The sequence below is a fragment of the Entelurus aequoreus genome, linkage group LG24 (assembly GCF_033978785.1).
Source record: "Entelurus aequoreus isolate RoL-2023_Sb linkage group LG24, RoL_Eaeq_v1.1, whole genome shotgun sequence".
NCBI lineage: Eukaryota > Metazoa > Chordata > Actinopteri > Syngnathiformes > Syngnathidae > Entelurus > Entelurus aequoreus.
Genome location: NC_084754.1, coordinates 25,290,123 through 25,311,373, shown reverse-complemented (window position 1 = coordinate 25,311,373; position 21,251 = coordinate 25,290,123). Strand labels below are relative to the sequence as shown.

The window sequence follows — 21,251 nt, the reverse complement described above, 5'->3', positions numbered from 1 at the left end:
GAGAGAGCAAGCGGCTGCTGTTGATATAACAGATGACAAAGAGTTGCTTTTGGCTTGGTTTGTACGGTAGACAACGACCAGTTTTGCTAGATAAAAGTATTTTACACATTGTTTTGGTGTGGTTATGGCCGACAAACAATTTCGCTAAATAAAGGGACCGATGAAATTACTGTCCTCCTTTAAGTGTCTCCACAGACGTTACAATAATTTAAGTGGTGACAAACATTGTTTTATCTGTTGTGGCCGCCTTTCGTCACCTGTTACTCACAGTTGCATTGCAAAATCCTACAAAACAAACGATTTGTGTATTTTGTTTAGAGTGGGGTTTGATTTTTTGCGCGGCATAGATTTGCTGTGCGCAGAGGACGCGTGAGCAGTGCGCAATTGCGCAGGTGCGCACCTTAGAGGGAACGTTGCTCCTGTTCGTAAACCAGCAATGACACGACGTGACGATGACAAGAGCGCGGGGGTGGGGGTGGCGGACCGGTACTTTTCAGAGGTGGCATAGTACAGAACATGATTCATTAGTATTGCGGTACTATACTAATACTGGTATACCGTACATCTATACTCGTAGTACTGTGAACTGCACGGCAATTGCTGTGTTTAATTAGCCTGTGGTACATTGTTTCCTGTGCTTATACAACTAGTTCAGAGGGCGTTTGAAAAGGGTACCTTTCACATTTTAATCGACCTGGGAATCACATGTGACAAAGGTATCGAAATATAGCACTGTTTGATTTCACAATAAATCGATACACAGTTGTACCAACAAAATTCGGTCAGTACCCAAATAAGTACCAAATTCAGTACAGCTCACTTTCGCGGATGCCTTCTCCTGTAATTTCGAATCAACTTTTGCAAATAAAGTGACTGTTAGAACACATCCATTACTGTAGTTGCGACTCCAATGACATTGATACCCATCTCTCTTAAATTGCCATTGTTTGCTCGCGACGAAGGGTGATGAAAACAACACCCTTAGTGTTTCGGCAGGGATTGTACGTCACACATTCATCTCCACTGAAGAGCTTTAAAAACAGTAAGACGACGTGAAAGGGGACGACATCAAAGGGGAAATCATAATCAGCACAATCCAGGCTTAAAGCTCACGGGTGAGCTCTAGCCTATCCCAGCTGGCTTTGGATGAGAGGTAGGATACATCTTGGACTGATTGCCATTCAATTACAGCATGCCGGTAGACAAACTACCATTCCCATTCACACCTAAGACAATTTAGAGTCTTCAATTACACTAGTCTAACATGCATGACTTTGGAATGTGGGAAGACTCGCAGGAAACCCACACAGAAATAACATGCAAACTTCACAGAGAGATCGAAAAACGCAGATTTAAACCACCGTCCTCTTGTCTGGTGAGGCTGACATGTCTTTTGTGACTATTTAAATTGACATTCAGTAGAAAGAGGGATGGTGTATGTCTGTCTGAGTGTGAAATGCCAGCAATTTATCATGCAGCAAAGCTGTCTCATAGATTTTAGCAAACATATGTCATGTTAAAAAGAAGACAACAATGCAATGAATGAAATCCAGTTGTCTTAATCCTTTAACACGGCTATAACCCTGTTTTTCACCATTTAATCACCATTGCTGCTTGAAGACCTCTCTTGATTGGGTCTCATTAAATACATGCCTGCACCCGATATTGAGACAATCAAGTCCATCCATTGTGCAATCAGAGAAGAACACTGACTCTGATTTGCAAAATCAACACTGGCATTGATAATTTACACCACATATATATGCTAATAAATAATTGTGAAATAAATACAAATTAAACCAAGCATAACAAAAATTTGGCATTTGGGTGAGGAGTTGATTTGATATTGTATGGTTGATTAGTGTTATGATGTACACAGGGATGATTTGGTGATGCAGACTGATAGGGCTGGACAATCATATGATTGTGTTCTATGACTGTAATACATTTTAGGTCGATGACGGCAATCAGCTGTGTGCATATATTAACTCGATCAAACATGGTGAAACAGCCAAAGCGTAGTCGACCTTTTACTGCCCCACTTCAGGTTACAAGGTACGCAGAAGTAATCAGAATCATTGTTATGAACCGAATGGCCGAACTTGGAGCTGAACGTGCAGCTGAGAGCAGCGAAATAAATGTCAACCATGACTTGGAGGTATCTAGAGCCTTTGAATGGTAAACAAAATGAAGGAATTGTTCGTTAAAAACAGAATCTACTATTAAATGCGGAAAGTCCCGGTAATTGGCCTAATGTGACTGATATGCTGTCCCTGTGAGGAAAGGGAAAAACATGTTTACTTGACTAAAACTCACCTCGATGGGAAAGCCAGCACTCTAGCCAGCAGCCCTGCACCCTCTAGGGCCATCTCTGTGCCTGCCTCCTTGACACGTGGCCAACTCAAACTACGAAAGTAACTGCAAAATAGTCGAATTCCCAAATCACTTCTACATGTCAGGTGATGTGTTTCTTTTGCAAATTTGATGACTACTGTTCCTTCAAAAGCTCTGTGGAAAATCACTGTGCTACTACTGCCAACGCTAGGAAATTGTGGACCCAACCATTGATCTTCATTGGACAGTTAATGATAACTTGACAGATATACTATAGTTGAACCACCGGTGTTAAAATAACTCCTTGCGTGCTTTCTTTAACTTCCAAGCATGTAAACTCAAACTTATTGGTACATTGTTGTGTTGTCGTTGTGCGAATGCTCCAAAGCATTCACTCATATGGTTTTCAACACCAAAATTAATCTATTTATTATTCAACAACTTCTTCTTCTTCTCCAGATTTTAGCGCTCTCTACCTTCCACATTTTTCATCCAATTCAAACTGTTCCAGCTTCAAACTGTTCAGCCTATTTGGGAATAGCGGGCTTTCCCTTAACACATTCCAAAAATTCCCAGATTTCTCAGATATCAAGGTTTTCCGGGATATTTTTCCCATTCAAAATGAATTGGCCATTTTTCAAACTTTCACCATTTCCACATTTTTCAACCTATTCAAACCATTCCACCTTCAACAAATTCCACCATTTTGGAAATTCAAACTATCCTTTTTCCTACTTCAAAAAAATTCCATCCGTTTTCTACCGCTTACTCCCTTCGGGGTCACGGGGGGCGCTGGAGCCTATCTCAGCTACAATCGGGCGGAAGGCGGAGTACACCCTGGACAAGTCGCCACCTCATCGCAGAGGATTTTCCAGAATTCCTGGTTTTCCAAAACCCTATTTCCAACCTTTTTTCTGGCGATTACTCCTCCCACATTTATTAACCCACTTCAACCGTTCCACCTTCAAAACATTCCTCTTAATTAGGACAAAAACAAAGTTGTTGTTTTTTTTTAAACTGGAAAAATTCCCTGTTTTCCCGAAATTCCAGGTATTCCGTAATACCATTTCTCAATTCAACATGTTACTACATTTGTCGACCAATTTGAAAAAAATCAACACCAACCATTTCAACGCATTCAGACCATTAAGGTTTTTTACAATTTTCAAAAAAATTCCTGCTTTTCCCAAAATTCAAAAATTTTGGGGAAATTCCCATTTAAATCAATGAGACATTCTTCAAAGTTCCACAATTCCCACATTTTTCATCTGATTCAAACTGTTCCAACTTCAAAATATTCAGCCTGTTCAGGAATTGTGTGCGCTACTTCAAAAATCATACAAAAATTCCAGGATTTCAGGTCAACTTCAGCATTGGAGCATTCACACGCAATTCCTTCAGGAATTGCCTCATCTTTTTCATTTAATTTCCTTTGTTTTTATACTCAGAATGTTAATAAAATGTTAAACTAATTCCTAGTTTATTTGGTTTTTAGTACAGATGCTTTAAAACTGGCAGGTTAAAAACAATGTAAAATAATTGTGATATTAATGAAGATTGGATGATATGACAAAATAATCGTGATTTTTTTTGCCATATCATACGGCTATGATGTCGCTATTTATTAATTGATTAATTGATGGGAGTATGTTAAATATCTGCTTTGCCGTGAGAGCAGGATTGAACGTTTCTATTCATTTCATTTAAGTGTGTCTGACGCCCACACATCCAACCTTGGCATTCCCATTCAAAAGCAGATAAACAATTATTGATTCACTCAAGTAAAAGGAGAAATGACAGTCTAAGCATTTCCTAAGACAGCATGACGTTGATAAATGAAGAAGGATGGGCGTACGGAACACCAACCCGCCATTCTGCCTTCCTCCCTCCATCTGTCTGTCATTCTTTTTTACCATTTGTCCACCATTCATGAATCTGATACATGAATCTTGTTTTGTTTGTGTAAGTGAAAAAAGTAATCTTATTTGACTATGCATTATACCTAAAAGACAGGGAGCCATATAATAATCACAGAACTCCCGCGATGTAACATTGTTATTGTCAACTGGCTCATTTTCTGGTTAATGGAGCACGACATATGTTTACAGTATGTAGTTTGTGATTTTGAAGTAGGGAAACAATTCCATTGTTATCCAAATGGGAAAAATAAGAAAATAAATCAATATTGTGGTTGTTTTTCAGTCTGCACAATACATGCTAGTAAGGTTAATGAAAAAAAATCTGAACCACATCCCCAGTGCCATCTTCAACCACAGATCGTGGTTGAAGATAGCACTGGGGATAGGGGGGCATGTCCAAATCAGGTTCATTTTAATACCAAACCATTACCCCCCACTTTTCCTACCTAAGATGACAAACAGCCTGTAAAACAGAGGATTATTGTTTATTTATTTTTACAATGCAGTAGATTTTGGCATAGTCCAGGGTGTGATCATGTTTTTTTTAATTGGGGTCCTAAAGAGGAACTGGTAGCTGTGCCTGTAAAGGTGTACTATGACTATACAACTACTACTATGGGGTAATAATGCAATTCTACAACATCCCGTTTGTAGACAAGGAGAGTTACAGCTACCGAAACACGTTCAATTACTTTATTAACTAGCGCTAACAAATGCATTCAACAGGACCTGCCGTCGATACACTCCCGTGGAGGTGCAGACTGCAAATGCTAGTACAGCTAATGCTCCTCCTCCTTGTTGATGCTACACATCACAGAAGCCCGCCTTTCAAAAGGCACACACTCAGGCACTCTGATCTCATGAAACATCTCTCAATGGCATACATGGCCAAAATGTATTACTTCTGTATCATTAGTATTACTCACTTATGCTACTTCTGTCTTTTATAATCCCATCTAGGCCCCTATTTTTTGTAAGTGTTACTAATCAGTTTGGACTGTTTATGCGTGACGCTGAACAGAAAAATGATAATGGAAGATTTTTAGACTTTATTGTAGAGACTCACAGTATTATTTTTGAATGCCAATATCGATAACTTTAAATTTAGTTTTCACTTTAGTTTGTGCTCACCTAGAGGTACGAAAGACTCAAACAAAGGTGGATTTGAAAAACTACCTGTAGATTTGCCCAAGATTTGCCGGTCCTTCTATCAATGCATGCAAATTATCACGTTGTATTTTGCTACGGAAACATACATCCAAAAAATAGTGGCAGCTCCAAAGTACTAACCGTGACCACATGTGGTCTGCTGGCCGACAGAGTCCACTGTCTTCAGCGATGGTGGGGGGCTAGCTGTCTGTCATCATTTCCATGAAGAAATTGCAGATTTATTTGGACTAAGAGTTGTCTCTGGTGGACTTTCACATTTTTCAGGTGCATCGGCGGTGGGAACGGCCGACAGTCTTTCTTTGCGGCCTGCTTCAGGCAGCTTCTTTAAGACGCAAGTGCCTTCATTGGCTTCCGGGGCATAGAATGCTGGCGGCATTTGGGGGTGGCGGGTGAGGTTTTATGTGTTGAACAAAGGTGCTTTCCTTTCCTTGCGTCCCACGGAATGTCTTCCTCTGAAGGAATTAAGAAGTCCTGCACAATTGTCTAAAAACTGTGTCACAAAACCATGAAAAGATTGGAACCGTTGATTTTGTGAACCGTTCCACTCTCGTATATTACATAGCAGGCAATCTGGTTACCATGACAGTAGCTTGAGTGTGATTTATCCTTGCATGGTTATAACTGGGGAATTATGATCTAAAATGTTCAAATGTTCCTACTTTAAAAAAAAAACAGAGTGCAAATAAGATCATTCAAATACATTTTTGATTGTATTTGATCATAACAAAGTAGCACTTATTTCACTGCTGAATTTAAAGTGCCATCTGATAATGTTTATCCGTGCATGAATCTCCTTTTGTAATTGTTAATAAGGGTTTGTTTGTTTGTCAGTTAATTAGTTACATAACTCAGATAGTTACTGGCAAATTTTCATTAAACTAGAAACCGAAATGGAATAAGGAAAAACTGATTAGATTTTTGGCCTGATTCAAATCTATGTTACCTTATGTTTCTGTTACGACGCTCAAATTATCTGTGTGTTTATGCCACACTCTGCCCAAGAGTGTGAATGACTGACAAGAGAGTCCACTCTGTTTATTTAACTCTGCTATAGATAGGTCAGAAAGTTTCATGGCGGGTCATTGTCTGGATTCAGGACTTTTTGACTTTAACTTTTTAGTTTTTGATGTTTCAAAAAAGACCACTTATTGGTAAGCACTGTCTTGGACAGTAGTAAAGCAGATACTGATGCTACAGCGATATATTGTATATTTGTTTGTTTTATTTCAACAAAAAATATTTTCTCTGTATTAGGTGGTATTGTACTAAGGGGTACTTTACTGAGACAAAGTATGAGAACCACTGGTCTATACAATAGGGTTCACAGGGAGAGGCCTTGATCATGTAGGATCTATAAATATATGTGCCCCTCCAAATGACAGTTCTCTGTGAAATTGCAATGAAAAGTAATTCTATTTTTGGAACCATTCTTATTGAATGACTGTTCAGTCATCTCTTGAATGACTGAACAGAGATGAACAAATGGTGTTTTCTTATTCCATCTCTTCTGCACCGTCGTTGTCAGTCACAATTCATCAGTCTGTGGCTCTCCTTCATTCCATCGTTTATTCCCTCCTTCCATGCCTCGTTCCAGTTAATGTCTTTCTTTCCTGCACCGGCAGCCAGACAATGAACCAAACTAGACGCCTGCCAATGCTTAGAAAAGTGTGTCTTTTTAGGAATGCATGCACAATCCTGTCCTCTTTTTCTGACCCGGCTCATGTCCTTCCTTCCCTCCTTTCCTTCTTACCTTCCTTCCACTGCTGCTCCACGGTGTGCTGTGATGTGATAGTAATGTTGACACTAAGGAACTCTGTGGTAAGTGGAATACACAGACACATGCACACTAAGATGCCACTACCCACAGATGCATTGTTATCTTACCCATTATAACCCTTGCTTCTTTTTTTTAGAATATTATTATTTCAACAAAATGTTGTCATTTGGAATGATTTAGTGAGTTGTGTAATATGCCAATTTGTAAATCTATCCTCAGACTACTTTGCCAAGCACATGGGGGACTATGAAGGAGTTCTGGCCTCACTGGAGACGCTCAACCTTTCCATCCTCAAAGCCATGGACTTCACCAAGAAGGTAATGAAGTACCTGATGCTTTCCTACCTAGAAGAGCTACTGCATGATATCTACAATAAATAGAGTGGCACAAGTGAATCATAATCAGAGATGCATACGATACATTACAAAACTCGGAAATGATCGTAACTGTACGAAAATATTAAGTAAATAGAAGTGCTATAAACTCTTGTGAATTGTATTGCACATTCCCTGTGTTTTGTGCTGCTGCTTATTTTAAGGAGTTAGTGCGTGTGCCTCACAATACAAAGGTTCTGGGTTCGATCCTGGGCTTGGGATCTTTCTGTGTGGAGTTTGCATGTTCTCCCCGTGACTGCGGGGGTTCCCTCCGGGTACTCCAGTTTCCTCCCACCTCCAAAGACATGCACCTTTGGTTGATTGGCAACACTAAATGGTCCCTAGTGTGTGAATGTGAGTGTGAATGTTGTCTGTCTATCTGTGTTGGCCCTGCGATGAGGTGGCGACTTGTTCCGCCCGAATTGAACGTTTCTATTCATGAGATATGCTCCAGCACCCCTACGATCCCGAACGGGACAAGCGGTAGAAAATGGGTGGATGGAAGTATCTTAATTACTCTGCCTTTTGAACTTACAATTCACAAAAAGGTGGACCTTTTTTGTTGTCACTCCTATGTTTTTGGTGTGTATCTCATTTTCAGCACTCGTTTTGTTTGTTTCACTTCCTGTTTGTGCGTAGCCTGCTACTTGACCCTTACCTTTGAGAGCTTGTTCATCAGATGTTCCTGATTAGCAGTCAAGAGTCTCACCTTTCAGCAATTGTCTAATCAAGTGGCTTCTTAAAAGCTCAGCTTCACCAGTTTTTCTGCGCTGGATCATTGTGTGTGTTATTTCCCTCAAATTATTTGTGAGTTGTATGGAGTTTTCTGATTATTTCTTGAATGAAAATACCTTTTAAGTTGTAATTGTGGGATAATGATGGAGACGGACGGTTGAAGCCCCGTGAAGCTTTGAGGCTTTCTCATCTCTCCACTGGTCCCCATTACTAACACACACAAAAACTTGCCAGTGCTCTCTTTACGAACCCACAATCTTCAATATCTTGGTGGTTATTATATAGTATACACACGTTTCCGCCAAAACAACCTGCCAAACCAATGACAGCCATTAATCCGTCAAGTTACGAAGAACTATTTTGAGGCAGCTTGATTCCCGAAATCTAACACAAGCTTCAGGGTTTTGGGCTCATTTTACTATCTCTAGGTTAATCTCCAGTCCAAGCACTGTTTAAGCACCATTTTAGTACAAATTTGGCACTGGTAATGCATAATACTGTATGTACAGTAAACAATACACAACCCTAATCATAATACATTGTTCAAAAGTCAAACACAATGTGTTCCAGGAGGCTCCCCTTTGCTCAGATTAAAAATACATTTTCTGGTTTAAAAATGTATGATGACAGCACAGCTAGTTTCAAGTAACATTATACATTAGCACGGTTAATTGTAAATTGTTCATTGTTTCAGTTATGGAATCGTCAAATGTTCCTCTTTGAATTTTCATCACTGATGCCCATGTGGGAAGGCGTACAGTACACAAAAAAAGTTACAATGCCATACACTTCAAGGGTTCACTGTAGCTTGCTACAATCACACAATCTCAATGACAAACAATAAAAAATGAACAACCTTTCAGGTAAATCCCACACATCTCTGCGCACATACTATGTGTCTCCACAGGGATCACCTGCACTCAACTTCATGGTTCACACTTCTGATGGCCTTATGAGATTTGTATTCCCTAACAACACATTGTATAGCTTTGTGAAAGTTCGGTCACACTAGATCCTTTCACTGCCACTACAGAGTGCAAAAGCGGAAAAATCCGCAAAATCCACATTTTCTCTGCTCGTGCTGTGTGTTGGTCTGTTGCTGTGAGGCAGGAATATCGACATCTATTCATGCATTTGGGACTACTACGAAATATCAGGCTATGTTGTTTCTTGAGCGACCGCCTTTCAATAGGTCTCTGTAGTTAATATTCTGTATTGGATCTTTGTGCGTGCGTGCGTGCGCGTGCGTGCGTGCGTGCGTGCGTGCGTGCGTGCGTGCGTGCGTGCGTGTGTGTGTGTGTGTGTGAATGTAGTTGTATGTGTGAGAGACAGTAGCCTATGTGCATTGTCTTCTTTGGTTGTATTTATATCACCATCTAGCAGTTCGGCCTTAAAGGCCTACTGAAATGATTTTTTTTTATTTAAACGGGAATAGCAGATCCATTCTATGTGTCATACTTGATCATTTCGCGATATTGCCATATTTTTGCTGAAAGGATTTAGTAGAGAAAATCGACGATAAAGTTTGCAACTTTTGCTCGCTGATAAAAAAAAGCCTTGCCTGTACCGGAAGTAGCGTGACGTCACAGGAGCTAGTATTCCTCACAATTCCCCATTGTTTACAATGGAGCGAGAGAGATTCGGACCGAGAAAGTGACGATTACCCCATTAATTTGAGCGAGGATGAAAGATTCGTAGATGAGGAACGTTACAGTGAAGGACTTGAGAGGCAGTGATGGACGTATCTTTTTTTCGCTCTGACCGTAACTTAGGTACAAGCTGGCTCATTGGATTCCACACTCTCCTTTTTCTATTGTGAATCACGGATTTGTATTTTAAACCACCTCGGATACTATATCCTCTTGAAAATGAGAGTCGAGCACGTGAAATGGACATTTAAAGTGACTTTTATCTCCAAGACAATACATCGGTGACACACTTAGCTACTGAGCTAACGTGATAGCATCGTTCTCAAATGAAGATAGAAACAAAATAAATAAACCCCTGACTGGAAGGATAGACAGAAGACCAACAATAATATTAAACCATGTACATGTAACTACACGGTTAAAAATTCTCAGCCTGGTAAGGCTTAACTATGCTGTTGCTAACGACGCTAAGGCTAATTTAGTAACTTAGCAACCGGACCTCACAGAACTATGTACTCTCTCCTTTTTCTATTGTGGATCACGGATTTGTATTTTAAACCACCTCGGATACTATATCCTCTTGAAAATGAGAGTCGAGCACGCGAAATGGACATTTAAAGTGACTTTTATCTCCAAGACAATACATCGGTGACACACTTAGCTACTGAGCTAGCATGATAGAGTTGCTAATGACGCTAAGGCTAATTTAGCAACTTAGCAACCGGACCTCACAGAACTATAATAAAACATTAGCGCTCCACCTACGCCAGCCAGCCCTCATCTTCCCATCAACAGCCGTGCTCACCTGCATTCCAGCGATCAACGGCGCGACGAAGGACTTCATCCGTGGGTTTGGCGGCAAGCATCAGCTAGGCGTCTGCTTTCAGGGTAAGTAGTCCTTGTTGTGTTGCTGTAAGTATTGTAATGCCCCGCAGTGGAGAAGGAGTCACACAGACGAGGATGCGCTGCTCAATCGCTTTATTAACAAGCGGTAACTGGTTGTAGTTCAAAAAGTAACGCACACACATACACGAGCTGCTGTTAGCCACAACTCACGCTCACACACGCTCAAGTTCTCCGCCAACTCACTCGCGCATGCGCGTTCCCCAAACCCTTAAAGACAGTACACTAATGCAAATATCACAGATATTACAGTATTGTACTTAGCCGCTAAGACACCGATCGATCCCACCTACAACGTTCTTCTTTGCAGTCTCCATTGTTCATTAAACAAATTGCAAAAGATTCACCAACACAGATGTCCAGAATACTGTGGAATTTTGTCGAAGAAAACAAGAGGCTTTTCTATCGATGGGGTCCAACCACTTCCGTTGCTTTTGTGACGTCACGCGCATAAATCATATCCAAAGGAGTTTTTCAACCGGAAGTGTGGCGGGAATTTTAAAATTGCACTTTATAAGTTAACCCGGCCGTATTGGCATGTGTTGCAATGTTAAGATTTCATCATTGATATATAAACTATCAGACTGCGTGGTTGGTAGTAGTGGGTTTCAGTAGGCCTTTAAAGGCCTACTGAAATGAGATGTTCTTATTTAAACGGGGATAGCAGATCCATTCTATGTGTCATACTTGATCATTTCGCGATATTGCCATATTTTTGCTGAAAGGATTTAGTATAGAACATCGACGATAAAGTTCGCAACTTTTGGTCGCTGATAAAAAAAAGCCTTGCCTGTACCGGAAGTAGCGTGACGTCACAGGTTGAAGAGCTCCTCACATCTGCACATTGTTTTCAATCATGGACGCCAGCAGCGTGAGCGATTCGGACCGAGAAAGCGACGATTACCCCATTAATTTGAGCGAGGATGAAAGATTTGTGGATGAGGAAAGTGAAAGTGAAGGATTAGAGGGCAGTGGAAGATGATAGGGAAGATGCTGTGAGAGGTGGGTGGGACCTGATATTCAGCTGGGAATGATTAAAACAGTAAATAAACACAAGACATATATATACTCTATTAGCCACAACACAACCAGGCTTATATTTAATATGCCACAAATTAATCGCGCATAACAAACACCTCCCCCCTCCCGTCCATATAACCCGCCAATACAACTCAAACACCCGCACAACACACTCAACCCCACAGCCTAAAGTACCGTTCACTTCCACAAAGTTCATACAGCACATATATTTCCCCAAAGTTACGTACGTGACATGCACATAGCGGCATGCACGGACGAGCAAGCGATCAAATGTTTGGAAGAAAGCTGCGTACTCACGGTAGCGCGTCTGCTATCCAACTCAAAGTCCTCCTGGTTGTGTTGCTGTAGCCAGCCGCTAATACACCGATCCCACCTACAGCTTTCTTGTTTGCTGTCTTCATTGTCCATTAAACAAATTGCAAAAGATTCACCAACACAGATGTCCAGAATACTGTGGAATTTTGCGATGAAAACAGAGCTGTTTGTATTGGGACACAATGGTGTCCCAATACTTCCGCTCAATCCGTGACGTCACACGCAAACGTCATCATACCGAGACATTTTCAGCCGGGTATTTCCCGGGAAATTTAAAATTGCACTTTATAAGTTAACCCGGTCGTATTGGCATGTGATGCAATGTTAAGATTTCATCATTGATATATAAACTATCAGACTGCGTGGTCGGTAGTAGTGGGTTTCAGTAGGCCTTTAATCATTGAGCCATAGGCTACACCACTCCTTGCATACAGGCACATACACACTCAATGGTTCTTTCTCAAGTGATGATCTGTAGCTACAAAAGTGTTCAATTTAGCCTGCAACAGTCATTATATTTTTAATCACATGCATGGTATTTAGAATGTCATACAGGAACATTTTAAAATTGTTATTGAACTGCAAGTAATTGATTTGCTTTAAACTTGGTGACAGTGAGTAGAGTTAGAATTAGGCGCACATTTTGAAAGTCTCTGCAATAATATAGCAACATAGGTACAGATGTACAGTATATTAAAAAATAACATCGTAAAGACACCCATAAACAACTTTACATTGTGCACCATTCCGTAGTTTAACCAGTTGTTAAGACAAATGTAAGTCTATTTTCATTTTGTTGGCGCAGTTTGATCGGATGTGACGTGTCGCGCTATTATTTTGAAGCCGGTAGTGTGTGTGTCTGTGTGTGTTTCTGTGAGAGAAGGTGCCTTGATGAGAAGCCACTGTGTTGACAAGAGACATGACGTGTCCCTCTCCATTCCTTTGTTATGGTCTGTCTTTTCTGCTGGGCTTCATGTAATTACAAAACCGTGGTTGCACAAACAAGCTTATTTACCTTTACGGATGATAATGCTCTTTTTTTTTTTTTTACAAACTACCCATAGTTTGTTCGACGTTAGTTGACGACATGAACGACATCTTGCAGCACTTGATCTGCACAGATGTTATTCCTACGTGCATTGACTGGGCGGCGGTATAGCTCGGTTGGTAGAGAGGCCGTGCCAGCAACTTGAGGGTTCCAGGTTCGATCCCCGCTTCTGCCATCCTAGTCACTGCCGTTGTGTCTTTGGGCAAGACACTTTACCCACCTGCTCCCAGTGCCACCCACACTGGTTTAAATGTAACTTAGATAATGGGTTTCACTATTTAAAGCGCTTTGAGTCACTAGAGAAAAAGCGCTATATAAATATAATTCACACTTCACGACTGTCCATTTCGAAGAGGCATTGTTTAATTTATCTGTGGTAAACGCAAATAAACTCAGCCAGTATAATGTGCTGTCCTCGGTTTGCTATCCATGTAGCATGCATGCTAGTGACGCCATCTTCACGTGCATGTTTCTTTTTAAGATGCTATTTTAAACTTGATCCGTGCCGATGTTAAGAATGTTTGTCGCTGCAATACTAACTAATGACCTCACTTTTATCTAATGTTCCGTCTTGGTTTGTTTCAAAACGCACAGAGCACATCGCTTTAGCTATCATCACACAGGCATGTGACGTGATCACTGCCTGTGCAATACGCGTTGCCTTCTGGCAATCAAAACAAACACTGTTATTACTAGTTTGTTTTTTTAATCACATGCATTAACGCCTTAACGTTGACAGCCCTAGTAGCTACATATGATGATTTTGCTATCCCTTCATCTTACTCATCTTAAGTTATCTTATATTATTTACTGACACACATACACAGATAATATGAGTTCTAAGTATCACTGACATACACAATTGTATATATTTTTATATCCATTGTATCCATTGTATTATTTGTTGCTCTGCCACCCACTGCACTATCAGCTGTCAGGGTTGGTACTGTGGAACCCCAATCACTGAGTGTCGGCATTATTGGAACAAACACAGCTTCATAGTTATGTATCTCTTTGCAAAAACCGATCTTATCAATACCATCCAGATTTTGATCGCAGAGAATTGTGAAGCGCAATCAGATTGTACCTACTTCCATTAGCAAATATAATGTGGAGCTTCTGACAATACTTGAAAGGCAGTGGTAGCCTCCTCCTAGCCTTTTCTGCCGCATGCTGACTTACTACTTAGACTTAGTTCCTCCCACACTGTTAAGTGCATTGGGCAGCAAGGCTTTGCCATTCTGTTCAATCATAGGAGATTTCCTCAGCCCTTGCCAAGTTGAGGTCTTGCGCTTCTAGGTCTTTAAGGAAGGTTCTTCTCCATGTGTATTTTGGTTGTCTTCTTCTTCCATTAGGGAACAATGCCATTATTACATTGGGCCATGTTGGTGGCATTCTCTGTATGTGACCTGCAAATTTCATCCGGCAAATTTCTATGTCTTGACTGAGTGGTTGTGTTTTAGTTTTCTTGTATACTTCTTTGTTGGTGATGTGGTTAGTGTGTTTTTCTTAGACAACGTTGTTGGAAGGTATTCAGCTTTTTCCTCATTCTTACTGTGATTTTCCAGGTCTCGCTGGCATAGAGTGCTGTAGGAAGTAATATGCACCTGAAGAGCTTGACTTTTATCATCTTGGATATTCCATCACTAGTATTATGGGGGCATTCTTCTGAAGACAGCTGTGAAGACTGTTCACAATTGTCTCAACTTGTTCCGGTTCAATCTGCATGGCTTTTCTCAGTAAGTTTGTAATAACATCAACAATCTCAGTTCCACCTTTTTGCCCTAAAATCAGCTTTTGGATGAAATTGAAGCCCGCTACAGGTCTCACAAGGCTTACGTGGCTGACTATGATAGGCACTCTGATGGCAAGATTGGGATCATTGTTGCCAGGTAGGTTGAAGGTAAGTTCCACCCAACCATCATATGGTATCCGTCCTCCATTAGCTGCAGTTATATCCAGTCCTCTGTTTTCTATTAGTTCACTGAGAAGGCACAATTCTTGTTGAGATAGGTAATTCTGTGTTCATGGCAGATCAATAAGACTGACTTGGGCCCGTATGTCAAGTAAAACATTCACAGTGTATCTATTTAGATTACATTTTAATAAACACTTCTTCCCAATTAGCTGAACTACTCGCTGTGATGGTGACTTGTCACTAGCTAATGAGTGAGATGATGATCAGTCGGCATGACTGACTTCTTAGTGCCTACATGAGATTTATGACTTGGGCCGGTCACAGGTGGTCCCTCTGCCATGACCGGGTTGCATTTCCCGACGGTTTGGGCCTATTCAAGCAACCAATCGCTCGATGACCTTTACCTCCTTAGGCAAAACAGTGGCTGCAGTTGGGATGGCTATGGGCGACACAATCAAGACAGCCATATGGTCTTTCTTTGATTCTCGACTCTGTTTGTTACCTGGACAGGTGGACTGGGAATTTGGATTCGCAGCTGAAGCTATTGCTGCTGGCGTGGTAGCTTTTGTCTGCAGGGAGTTCACGATTTCTGTTAGAGCTTTGACTTGAGCATTGAGCTGATGAATGAGCTCATCTTTAGTTTTTGTATAAAATATGTTTTTCTTCTTTAATTAGACTTGTGATGGCTTTATTGCTGTGAGCCTGAGTAGTTTTGAGATGGGTGCTACGTCCCAAGCGTTGTTTCCTTTCTCTCTCCTCGCTTGTTGTCTTGTTTATTTATTTTTTGTTTTAATTCAGTCATTGGTGGAGCTAAGGATAATATTTTAATATAGTTTTTAATATTGTTGTGCAGCACTTTATTGTTGTTTAAATGTGCTATACATATAAAGTGGATTGATTGATTGATTAACGTGTCTCAGAAATGTATCATCTGTCACTGTTTGGTCTGAGAGGAAGTACTTTAATTCCACCTAATGTTAAAGACCTGGTACACTGTGCAAAGAAAGACATTCTGCACTTTTTATGGCTCATATTTGATGTCAAGTACAGATTCTGGACAGGGAGGATTGATAGTACGAACGAGGAGTGAGGGAAGCCATCTACGTCAAGGATAAAACAAAACATCCCTAAAAAGAGGAGGTGGTCTGGGACAGCACCTGTCTCCCACATACAACACCGTCATTCCAAAAGACTGCAATTTAGCCTGCAACAAATAACAGGAGTTATAAACATTCTGGTCACAGAAGGTGACCAGAATTTCATTTGTGCCATTTGTTTGCAACTGAATGGAATGCTAACGTGGGGATTCCGACTATTTTGGAGTGGTAGTAGTCGATACGCAGCGATGGGTCTGCCACAAGATAGCTCAATGTTAACGAGAGAAATTCCACTTCAAAGATTGTTGTTGGCATTGACTGAAGGATTGCCATTTTACATCTCAACAATTGTTGTTCTCACTACGATAGGGTGGAACTATCCTTTGCCCAGGCACACCCTCCTGGTGTTGGGGAGTAAATATTTGGGTTTTGGCACCAGCCGCCAGACTAAAGCTGACCAATCTAAGTCTAAGAATTGACCTGACCAATCTAAGACTATGAGCATGAACTGATGGAGCCTTGTTGGATGAGAAGCAAAACATGTTGTAAGTCAAACATCAGTCAAACAGTCCAGTTACGAACAGTTGAATGCGCTGAAAATACAATGACCTGGATGAATGAAAACATCCATAGACATCTTTAGTATTACATTTAGCCTCCTCTGTTGGACTATATACTTGTACTACTTTCTTCTTTGAGTGTCTTGGAACCTTGCTGTGATGATACGGTCATTACAGGTCCCCAATTTATCATTGCCTTTTCAGCCTCTTTATGTAACACCATTTCTACTCTCCGAATGTGGTACTGTTCATGTCAAGAATACAGTAGTGTTTTTCCTTCACTTACAAGTTTCCTATTTCCCATCCAAAGTAGTTCACTTATCCCTAAGATGCTCAACTTGTAATTTCCAAACTGTCTCAGTAGCTGAGCTAAACATCCCCTCTGGTACAATGTCCTAACATTGCAGGTGGCGGTCTTCATTTGTTTTGTCAGACAAAATGTTGCCCTTTCTCAGGACACAAGCTTCCCGTAGGCTTTCATTCAAGTCCGTCATACTTGGTTGGGGCAAGCTCCATCTCTCATGCCGGTTTATGGCATGGTTTTGACTTGCTGTTTCCGTAGCGAAGTTGCTTTTTATGGGGTAGAGGTGCTAACCCTACCCCCAAACCTTCCTCCTTTATGCGGACTTAGGACCGGCACTGCTTTGGAAAATCCACAACCAGAGGCGGAGCTCCATGCTGACTCAACATATTGTTGGTACTGTACTGTATGTACAGCAGCATTATAGACATAACCCAGGCTTGATCAAACGGTAAGACATTCATTTTAGAACATCTTATTTATTTGGCATTTTTTTCTCTGCCATTTGCAGCGTAGCTTGAGAACATAACTCTTGTGAGTATTCTGAAACTTTCAAAATAACTTCTTGTCTATCAGGACTAGTAAAATGTGTAATTAGTAAAACAATTTTCACATCCTTGCCTGTGAGTGGCTTTTAACAGTGTGAAAGTTGCTAAATATCTCAGAGAGTTAATTCCAAACAGACAAGCTCACATAGTGACACCCTGACACTTCAGTTAATAAACCAACCTTTTTATGGGGCTTTGGAGAAGCACGAGTTTGGAGAGAAGCAGAGATAATGATGGGAGTGATGGTAGAGAAAGACAACAGGGACTGAAGGCTCCATTATGTTACAGCGGATTGTTCCCCGTTCCCATGGACATGACACGCACCTCCCAAAAACATGGCATCAACGACAACACAGACTGCAGAGCCCTGCTTGGTTATACTTTAAATTCATAAATTAGTGGATGAGAGAAAACATTTGCATGCCAATTTTGTTGTTAGCAGTGATGCTTGATATGCACAAGAAGTTCTGACACTTACCACCAACTTTATTTACAACAAATAATCATAGCTCTCTGATGTCTGACAGCCCAGCGTTGCAAGTTCGCTTGCCACTGCCACGACTTGTTCAAGAGGTTGCATAGCACACCTTTAAAAACGTCTTCTCCTCAGGTTTTTGAGCAACATGTACAATAAAAGTTCCAGCGCCAACAACAATCTACACTACCGTTCAAAAGTTTGGGGTCACCCAAACAATTATGTGGAATAGCCTTTATTTCTAAGAACAAGAATAGACTGTCGAGTTTCAGATGAAAGTTCTCTTTTTCTGGCCATTTTGAGCGTTTAATTGACCCCACAAATGTGATGCTCCAGAAACTCAATCTGCTCAAAGGAAGGTCAGTTTTGTAGCTTCTGTAACGAGCTAAACTGTTTTCAGATGTGTGAACATGATTGCACAAGGGTTTTCTAATCATCAATTAGCCTTCTGAGCCAATGAGCAAACACATTGTACCATTAGAACACTGGAGTGGTAGTTGCTGGAAATGGGCCTCTATACACCTATGTAGATATTGCACCAAAAACCAGACATTTGCAGCTAGAATAGTCATTTACCACATTAGCAATGTATAGAGTGTATTTCTTCAAAGTTAAGACTAGTTTAAAGTTATCTTCATTGAAAAGTACAGTGCTTTTCCTTCAAAAATAAGGACATTTCAATGTGACCCCAAACTTTTGAACGGTAGTGTAAATATTACAGTTGTCATTGTTCATTACTCCACAAACATAAGGTAAACATTTAGTCAATGACAACTGTAGTTGCGCCTTCAGAAAACACTGCCCCTAAGTGTTTTGATTGAGATTAGGTTGAATTCCCCTCACATCACATCCGGCTCACTAAATATGCGAGGCTCGAAGTGGTGGGCCAGCAAGCGTCTGTTGTCATATAGCGTCTGGGCGGTGTTCAGCCTTTCTTGAAGAAATATGCCCTATACTTCCGTTGTTTTAGGCTGTTGGAACTGTTCAAATCGCAAAAAGGACAAAAGTTTCTTTAGAGTTCCTTGAGAGGTAATCAAGAAGGGCGAAATATGTCAAGATTTTATGAAACGACGAGAAAAGTATTACACACTGTAGTCCAAGGTAGCAGAGTCAAAAAACGCAGTAGTTTGCTGTGATCACTTGAAGCACGAATGAGGCGGCACCCAGGATGGACCACTCGTCCCCTGCTGGTCTCCCAGTAGACTGGACTTTCACATGAAGTAGGGACTCGGGGTGACAACTCCTTATGCATCAGTCGGTGACGTCTCTGCGGCCCGACGTGTCTACATGCAAGAGGATCCCCTGCTGACCCCACTATGGACTGGACTTTCACATTATTAACTGTATCTACTCTGCATCCATTGCACTGGTCACCCAGGTAGAGACCCCCACATCTGTGGTCCCTTCCAAGGTTTCTCGTTGTTCCCATTGGGTTGAGTTTTCCCTTGCCCTAATGTGGGATCTGAGCCAAGGATGTCATTGTGGCTTGTGCAGCCCTTTGAGACAGTTGTGATAAAGGCTATCTAATGAAACTTTGATTGATTGATTGAATTCAGCGAGTCTGATTAAAAGAAATAAAATGTCAGCAAAATCTAAAAGTTAGCTTTTACCAAAGGCAGCAATCATAAATGAAGCTTTCAGCACATATACAATGTTGACATCTATCGTTATATTTTGATAAAGACAGAAAAGACAGGAAAAACATGTGTACTCGCAAACGGCGCTTGCAACAAAAAGGCAACACACAAGGCTGTAAGAAGTTAAATCATGAAATTCAACCTTGCCCGAGCAAAAACAAAGCATGATTTATTCAAGAGAGTCTTGATACCAATTTCCTTGACCCAGGCACACACAAAGAAGCTGTAGACCTCCATGCTTTTCCAAGTTTTCATTTGATTTGTCATGTAGAATGATGTCTGGAGCACCAGATAGTTCGACATGTCTGGGAATCGACGGATAATCCTTGAGTTCACTCAACAAATCTTGTTATGATAATGTATATGACTAAATTATATTGCATAGTTTGCATTTTTTGCTCGTATCGGCTTTTAGTGGTAAGAGCTAGGCACCTTGCATACTCAGATAGATCGCACTCTGTTTTCTGCAGTCGCCATGTTGGTTTGGTGTCCCACCACTTTGTTTACTTCCGTTTAACAGTCATATGTTTGAATACAACCTATTGCCCGTCAAGAACTCAACAGCAGAACTAAACTGTGACGACGTCAGAAGGCTGTGCGTAGTGCGGGCGCGGTAGCGTATAATATAGCCTTAAGGGCGTTCAAAGGATAAAGATTGGTGAGGAAAGTAGGAAAAAGCAAAGAGAGGAAATAGAGAATACAGTGCGCATGAAAAGAATAAAGATGGAGAGCCATTGCAATAAATCCCTAAGTGTTGTTCCTGACTATCGGTTCTCCTTTTACCCAATTACCCAACCACATACTGAATGTCTCTTCCTCACCCCAAAGTACGCTGCATTATTAATGCCTTGGGTGTAACCTCATCAGTCAGCACACCCAGCTGACAACACAACATACTGTAGTCTTCTCCGCCAGTCCTCTTCAGGGGCCTTATTTGCACAAAAACCTGCCGTACGCCCTTTTTCGCGGCGAAAATGAGATGTAACAAGAGTGAACCTGACGTGGAAATGTGCGCTGCCTCAAGCCAACTTCATGCTTCACGTACGGACATTTCTACGACAGAGGTGGTCGTTCGGGCTGTGCCTACATTTGATTTCAATAATGTAAAAAGATTGATGCAAGGACACAATTTACTTTTTCGCTAACACATTTATTGCTTTATATTCACCAATATTTGTTAGGACGTGTATTAGTTTATGTAGGCGATCATTTTGCTACCTATTACTGTCACAATGTGTTCCTGTGACTCCAGCATCAGCTTGGCCAGTCGGGCAGACGACAGCAGCAGCTGGTGGTAGTTGCGACACAAAGGCACTGGAGAAATGACCCACCTTTATGTCATGTACGGCTGATACCGCAAGTAGTTCTCCCGTGTTGTAATAATCAAATAAGAGTCAAAGTCTTTTGTATCCTTTTTGATATACTGGCATGTTTACATTTGAAATATTAC

At 41.0% G+C, this 21,251-nt stretch overlaps 1 protein-coding gene across 3 annotated transcripts in view; it reads left to right on the top strand.

Annotated features, from left to right (window-relative positions):
- Positions 1–21,251, top strand: part of LOC133641614 (N-terminal EF-hand calcium-binding protein 2-like) — a 326,968-nt gene that overhangs the window by 156,925 nt on the left and 148,792 nt on the right. For all 3 annotated transcript variants that reach the window (XM_062035465.1, XM_062035464.1, XM_062035466.1), the window contains exons 4-5: positions 7,216–7,241; positions 7,420–7,517. In XM_062035465.1, the coding sequence (XP_061891449.1) occupies positions 7,216–7,241; positions 7,420–7,517 (124 nt within the window). The remainder of the gene's footprint in view (positions 1–7,215; positions 7,242–7,419; positions 7,518–21,251) is intronic.